General features: G+C 43.1%; 1 protein-coding gene across 1 annotated transcript; it reads left to right on the forward strand.

Annotated features, from left to right (window-relative positions):
- Window positions 1–35: 35 nt before the first annotated feature.
- SDHAF1 (succinate dehydrogenase complex assembly factor 1) lies at window positions 36–1061 on the forward strand. Its single transcript, XM_027855465.1, has 2 exons — window positions 36–175; window positions 305–1061. Exon 2 carries the CDS (start codon window positions 405–407, stop codon window positions 720–722), a length of 318 nt encoding a protein of 105 aa, XP_027711266.1. The 5' UTR covers window positions 36–175; window positions 305–404; the 3' UTR covers window positions 723–1061.
- The last annotated feature ends 6995 nt before the right edge of the window (window positions 1062–8056 follow it).

The following is an 8056-nucleotide window of genomic DNA, read 5'->3' on the forward strand; positions in this document are numbered from 1 at the left end:
GCGAAAGGGACCCCCCCCCCTCCCCCCCCCTTCCCTTGTGACGTCACTGGCCCCGGCGACCAATCGGTGGCGGGATTTCCGGAAGCTCGGTCGGAGGAACTGTCTGCCCTTTCTGCTGGGACTGGCCAGGCCTGGGCAGGACTAGAAGCGCCAGGGCCGGAGCCCTGATCCCCGGGTGAGTGAGAGGCCAGCTCGGGCGTCCGGGGGAAGGAAGGAGATGCCTGGAGGTTCGCATAGCGCTTTCCTCCTTAGGCTGGGAGGGCGGGCGGGAGGAAGTGCCAGCGCCCGCGTCCCCGTTTTCCAGATGAAGAAACTGAGGCCCAGAGAAGTGACGTGACTCGCCAGCGAGTGTCCGAGGCGGGATTCGAGCTGCCGGGCCTGCGTTTGCCGCCCCACGCTAGGCCATGAGCCGGCACAGCCGGCTGCAGAAGCAGGTGCTGAGCCTGTACCGCGAGCTGCTGCGCGCCGCGCGGGGGAAGCCGGGCGCCGAGGCTCGGGTCCGAGCCGAGTTTCGGCAGCAGGCCCGCCTGCAGCGGACCGACGTGCTGCGCATCGAGTACCTGTACCGGCGCGGCCGGCGCCAGCTGGAGCAGCTGCGGGACAGCCGCACCACGGGCATGGGCGTCTTCGTCCCCGGAGCGCCCCCGCGGCCGCCGGACCCGGACTCGGACCCAGACCCGGACCCGCAGCCAAAGCCTGAGACCGGGACCAAGGAGCGCTGAGAGGTGCCCGGCCCTGGCCCCCCGAAGCCTGGGCCCCCGCGGACCTTGTCAGTGCACCCCCACCTAGCTGGGCTGGACACACTCTCCCCTCCCGTACCTTCCCAGCTCCCGCGGTAGACTGCCCTGGACCGGGGAAAAGGAAGAGAAGAAAACCACAGAAGACCCCCGGTCCCCTCTCCCTACACCCCAAGTCCCCAGAGTTTGACCCAGATCCTTCCAGGCATCCTCTTACCCCCAGAGCCCTCCAGTCTGCTCAGAGGGTCCTCAGGGAGGGCCTTGGGCCTGATTCTGGGGTAACTGTTCTCCGCCCCCCAATAAAATGGGCCCCCTTTGCTGAGACGACTGTCGCCTTTTTCTGGGTGGAAGGGCAGATACAATTCTGGATTTCAGGTGGGAGGGTGGGGAATCCCCTAATCCAGAGTCCTCCCTCCCTTTCTTTCTTCCTTCAGTTGTAACATGCTTAGTACAGTAGTACCAGGCACATAGTAGGTGCTTAACAGATGCTTGAGACTCAACTTAAACATTATCAGATCTTTTCATTAGGTCTTTTTTCAGTCACATCTGGCACTTCGTGACCCCTTTGGGGTTTTCTTGGCAGAGAGACTGGAGTGATTTGCCATTCTTTTCTCTAGATTATCAAATCTACAGGAAGCATTTTCTGATCCCCCAAGTGCCTGTGTTCTCCCTCTCAAACTGCCTTATATTTAACGACTTTGTATTTTTTTATTCTCTGCATACATACGTATATACAGTATACATATCTCCTGGTTTTCTCCTCTTCCCACACCCCCTTAGAATGTCAGTTTCCTGAGCCTCCTGACTGTTACATTCATGGATCTGTATCCCAAACACAGTAGGCACTTGATAAATACTTAATGATTGCTTCTCCTGTCCGGGTTCCCTCCCCAGACCTGAAGGCCGGCCTGTAGGTCTACAGAGTGGAAGTAGGGGACACATTGAAGACCTTTGAGTAGGAGATCCATTTTCAACTTCCAGACACTTTGTCCTTATCCATGGTCCTTCCTCCTAAAACAAAGTTACATTTTTATGTCCAAGTATCTGTGTTTCCTTGGGGGATTGAGGAGAAAGAAAGCCTGAATTCATCTGTTCAGGATTATTTTTAGGATTAGGTTTAAGATCGGAATTAGGCCCAGAATTATCTGGAAAGGGTTTCCATCATCGATGTTCAGCCATTTCCAACTATTTGTACTCCATTTGAGGTTTTTCTGGCAAAGATACTAGAGTGGTTTGCCATTTCTTTCTCCAGTTCATTTTACAGATGAGGAAACTGAGGCAAATAGGGTGAAATGACTTTCCCCAGGGTCACACAGCTAGTAAGTATCTGAGGTCATATTAGAACTCGGGTCTTCGTGACTCCAGGTCTGGCATTCCATCCACTTGGCTACCTAGCTACCCTCCCATTGTCATGGCTAGTGGGAAAAAACGTAGAGCCAAGATTAGGGTTTAGTCAGAGGTCTAGACGAATGATACTATCTAGCCTCAAAACAGGAATTTCTGGCTTAGATATTTTGGATACCCCACTCTTTGAGTTGGGGTTCAGTTGGATTGATCTGGGGAAAGGGACTCTTGTTTTTTGCTGCATCTCCCCAGGGGATTTCATCTTTTCATCCTTCCTTCCCTTTCTTGGATCTGGCCGGTGTCTGCTGAGTTGAAGACTGGGGGTACCCTAGGAATATACTTGGCCTCATTCCTGCAGGTCTTCAATGCCTCCAGTTATTGTTTCTAGTTTCCACTTTGCATTTTATTTCTTTAAACTTTTATTGATATTTTCTGGTTTTTTTGTTTTGGTTTTTTTTTTGTTTCTTTTTTTGCTTTTTGGTGAGGCAGTCAGGGTTAAGTGACTTGCCCAAAGTCACACAGCTAGGAACTGTCAAGTGTCTGAGGCCGGATTTGAATGCATTTTATTTTTAAGTGTAAGTTGATTTTTTTCTTGTGTGAATCTCAGTGCACTATTTTTCCTCTGGGGTGTTTGACCGTGGAAGAGAAGGAACGAACATTTATTAAGTGCCTACTGTGTGCCTGGCATTGTGCTAAGCATTTTACAAATAGTATCTCATTTGAACTGAAAAGAGTTATCTCAAGCTTCTACAGGAATTAAACTGGTCCCTGGTCTCCCTCGTTAGAATGTCAGCTTTTTGAGGGCAGGTGTTGTTTTTGCTTTTTCTTTGTATCTTTTGTGCCTGACACCTAATAAAGACTTGTTGCTTAAGTAATTGTTTAGAAAACATAACTGGGGGCGGGGGCAGCTAGGTGGCCCAGTGGATAGAGCACCGGCCCTGGATTCAGGAGGACCTGAGTTCAAATCTGGCCTCAGACACATAACATTTACTAGCTTTGTGACCCTGGGCAAGTCACTTAACCCCCATTGCCCAACCCCCAAAAAAACCAAAACAATAGAAAACATAACTTGGTATCCCGTGAAGGCCTGGAGAAGCCAGATAGTTGGGGAAAAAAACTGTTTGAAATCTCTGAATGACTCGGGCTAGGCATGGAGAGGGGAGACTGATATGGAGAGGTTTAAACTATTTGCCAGAGCCTATGAACTGGCCTCAGTTGGGAGATGCTCTGGAAATGTCGACTGGCAAACTAAGCATTTATTAAATGGGTCCTTTGAAGTAGATTCTAAGATGGAAAATTAACCACTTGGGTGGGTCTTTTCCACTTTGAATCTGTAAACCAAAATCCTCCCAGGCCCTCAGGCTCATAATCCAGCAGTCATCCGGGATTATTCCTTATTTCTCACTCCCCATATCCAAGCTGTTGCTTCGGCCTGTCATTACAATGTCTCCCAAATACCCTGATGCAGACCCTCATCACCTAACCCCTGGATTACTGCAGTAACTGCTGGGGAGGGGGTCTGCCTGCCTCCCGTTCCCCTGACTCCAGTCCAGTCCATCCTCCGTTCAGCCACCAGTGATTTTCCTAAAGCACAGGTCTGATCATGTCACCCCCTCCTCAATAAACGTGGCTCCCGACTGCTTCCAGGAGCAAATACACAATCTTCTGTTGGGATGGTTACTGTGGTGCAGTGGGTAGAGCACTGCCTCTCGAGTCAGGAAGACCTGAGTTCAAATCTGGCTCAGACACTTGATGCTTACTAGATGTGTGACCCTGGGAGAGTCACTTAACTCCATTATCTAGCCAAAAAATAATAATAATAATCTTCTGTTTGGCCTTCAAAGGCCTCCCTACCTGAGCCCTTCCTCCCTTTCCAGCCTTCTCACCCCTTCCTCCTCTGTCCTGTCCTCTTCCATCCAGTGACACTGGCCTCCTGGCTGTTCCACCCACTACCTTCCATCTCTTGTCATTTTCTCTGACTGTCCCCTATTCCGTGAGCGCTTCCCCTCCTCATCTCTGCCTCCTGCCCTCTCTAGCTTCCTTCAAATCCCAGCTAAAATCTCACCATGTACAGGAAGCCTTTCCCAGGCCCTGTTCACTCCAGGGCCTTGCCCTTGTTAATTATCTCTTATTGACCCTGTCTATGGGTTCATAGTTGTTTCCTGACAGTCTTCCCCCATTAGATTGTGAACTCCTCAAAAACAAGGAACAGTGCCTGACATAATGCCTGGCAATAGTTGGTGCTTAATAAATGTTTATTGTTGACTGATAAACCTTGTGCTCCTTGAGGGCAGGGACTACTTCATTTTGGTCAGCACCTGGAGTGAGAATGTTTGCTGTCTTGACATCACTCCATTTTTTAAAATATTCTTTTTTTTTTTTAGTTCTAAATTTTCTCTCTCTCCCCTGTTGAGAAGGCAAGCAATGTGATACCAATTATACATGTGAAGTCATGCAAAACATTTTCACATTAGCTATGTCACAAAAAAAAAATAAAGCAAGAAAAATTAAGAATGTGAAAAAAATCTGCTTCAGTCTGCACTCTGAGTTCATCAGTTCTCTCTCTAGAGGTGGATAATATTTTTCATCAAGAGACCATCGGAATTGTTATGGGTCATTGTATTGATCAGAGTAGCTAAATCTGATCATTGTACAATATTGCTGTTACTGTATGTGATGTTTTCCTGGTTCTGCTCATTTCTCTTTGCATCAGTTCACCTGTATCTTCCCAGGTTTTTCTGAAACCTGCTTGTCATTTCTTATAGCACAGTAATATTCCATCACAATCATGTATCACAACTTGCTCAGCCATTCCCCAATTGATGAGCATCCCAATAATGTCCAATTCTTTGTCGCACACAAAGAGCTGCTATAAATATTTTTGTACAGATAGGTCTTTTTCCCTTTCCTTTGATCTCTTTGGGATACAGACCTAGTAATATTATTGCTGGGTCCAAGGGTATGCACCTACCTCCCAGGGTTATTGGGAGGACCAAATAAGATAATTATTGTAAAGTGCTTAGTACAATGCCTGACACATAGTAGACACTATATAAATATTAGCTGTTATTGTTGTTTTTCAGCAGTGTCTGACTCTTTGTGACCCTGTGGACCATACCGTCCATGGAGTTTTCTTGGCAAAGATACAGAAGTGGTTTGCCATTTCCCTCTCCAATGGATTAAGGCACATTGAGGGGAAGTGACTTGTTCAAGGTCACACAACTAGTAAGTCTGAGACTAGATTTGAACTCAAATCTTTCTGACTCTAGGATCAGTGTTCTACCCACTGAGTCATCTAGCTGCCTCAAACTGTTATTATACCAAGATAAGCTCAAAGTGGGTTCGTGATTTAGACATCATTAACAAATCATTAACAAATTAGGCAAGTATGGAAAATATTACCTGTCAGATCTATGGAGATGGCGTAGTTTCAAATTGTGATTAGACCAGTTCACAATTCCACCAACAGTGCGTTAGTGTCCCTCTTCTTATACATCCCCTCCAGCATTTGTCATTTTCATTTTCTGCCATGGTAGCCGCTTTGATGGGTGTGAAGTGGTACCTCAAAGTTGCTTTAATTTACATTTCTCTAATTATTAGTGGTTTAGAGCATATTTATCACATGATTATTGATAGCTTTGATTTCTTCTTCTGAAAACTACCCATTCATATCTTTTGACCATTTGTCAATTGAAGAAGGACTTTTATTTTTTTATAAATATGGCTCAGTTCCCTACATATTTGAGAAATAAAACCTTTATTAGAGAAACTTGATGTAAAAAATTTTTCCCCAGTGTCTTTCTTCCTAATTTTGGCTGCCTTGGTTTTGTTTCTGCAAAACCATATTAATGTAATGTAATCAAAATTGTCCATTTTACTTCCTGCGACCCTCTTTATCTCTTTTTTGGCCATAAACTCTTCCCTTATCCATAGATCTGACAAGTGATATTTTCCACACTCCCCTAATTTGCTTATGATAACACCCTTTAAATCTAAATCATGAACCCATTTTTAACTTATCTTGGTATAATAATAGCTAATAATAGTTAATATTTATATAGTGCCTACTATGTGCCAGGCACTGTGATAAACACTTTATAATAATCGTCACATTTGATCCTCATAATAATCCTGGAAGGTGGGTGCTCGTATTGATCTATGCCTAGTTTCTGCCAGACTGCTTTCCAGTTTTCCCAGCAATTTTTGTCAAATAGTGAATTCTTGCCCCAATAGCTGGGATCTCTAGGTGTATCAAGCTATGTTCATTTACTTCTGCATCTTGTGTGCCTAATCTATACCATTGATCATCTGCTCTATTTCTTAGCCCGTATCAGATTGCTATGATGATTACTGCTTTGCAAATATAGTTTGAGATCTGGTTCTGCTTGACTCCCTCCCTTTAATTTTTTCCCCCATTGATTCCCTTGATATTGACCTTTTATTCCTCCAGATGATTTTTTAAATTATTTTTTCTAGTTCTATAAAATAATTCTTTGGTAGTTTGGCATTGAATAAGTAAATTAATTTAGTTAGTATTGTCATTTTTATTATGCTAGCTTGGCCTATCCATGAACAATGAACATTTCTCCAACTGTTTAGACCTGTCTTTATTTGTATGAAAAGTGTTTTACAGTTATATTAATATAGTTCCTGTGCGTATCTTGGCAGGTAGACTCCCAAATATTTTATACTGTCTTCAGTTATTTTAATTGGAATTTCTCTTTCAATCTCTTCCTGCTGGGTTATGTTAGTAATTGATAGAAGTGCTAATGATATATGTCGGTTTATTTGATATCCTGCAACTTTGCTAACGTTGTAAATTGTTTCAATTAGTTTTTTAGTTGATTCTCTGAGATTCTCCAAGTATATCATCATATCATCTGCAAAGAGTGATAGTTTTGCTTCCTCAATACCTATTCTAATTCCTTCAATTTCTTTTTCTTGTCTAATTGCTGTAGCTAGCATTTCTAATGCAATATTGAATAACAATGGTGATAATGGATGTCCTTGCTTCAACCCTGATCTTATTGGGAAAGCTTCTAGCTTATCCTCGTTACTGATAATGCCTGATGATGTTTTTAGATAGATATTACTTAGCATTTTAAGAAAGGTTCCGTTTATTCCTATGCTTTCTAGTGTTTTTAATAGAAATGGATGTTGTATTTTGTTAAAAGCTTTTTCTGCATCTATTGTTACAATTGTATGATTTTGTTGTTTTTGTTATGGATATAGTCAATTATGCTGATAGTTTTCTTGATATTGAACTAGTCCTGCATTCCTGATATAAATCCCAACTGATCATAATGTATGATCTTGCCAATATTTTATTTAAAAATTTTGCATTAATATTCATTAAAGAAATTAGTCTAGTTTTCTTTCTCTGTTTTTACTCTCCCTGGTTTAGAAGTCAAAACTATATTTATGTCTCAGTACAGGGGTGGGGAACCGGCTACCTGGAGGCCACATATGGCCTCTAGGTCCTTGGGTGTGGCCTTTTGACTGAGGTTTAGTTTTACAGAATAAATCCTCTTATTAAGGGAATTTGTTCTGCTAAATTTGGATTTAGTCAAAGGGTCTTTGACATTTGAGGACCTAGAGGGCCACATGTGTCCTCGAGGCTGCATGTTTCCCACCCTTGTCTTAGGAGGAATTTGGTAGGACTCTTTCTTTACCTACTTTTTCAAATAGTTTGGAGTTAATTTGGAAATAATATTAGAATTAATTGTTCTTCAAATGTTTGGTGGAATTCACATGTAAATCTATAAAGTCCTGGATTTTTTTTTCCTTAGGAAGCATATTTATAGTTTGTTCAATTTATTTTCTTTTTAAAGATAGAATTGTTTAAGTTTTATACTTCTTCTATTAATCTGGGCAATTTGTTGTTGTTGTTGGTTTTTTTATATTCACCCATTTCATTTAGATTGTCAGTTTTATTGGCATATAACTGGACCACAAAGCTCCTAATAATTGCTTTG

Source organism: Vombatus ursinus, unplaced genomic scaffold (assembly GCF_900497805.2).
Source record: "Vombatus ursinus unplaced genomic scaffold, bare-nosed wombat genome assembly UNPS02010822.1, whole genome shotgun sequence".
In the NCBI taxonomy this organism is placed as follows: Eukaryota; Metazoa; Chordata; class Mammalia; order Diprotodontia; family Vombatidae; genus Vombatus; species Vombatus ursinus.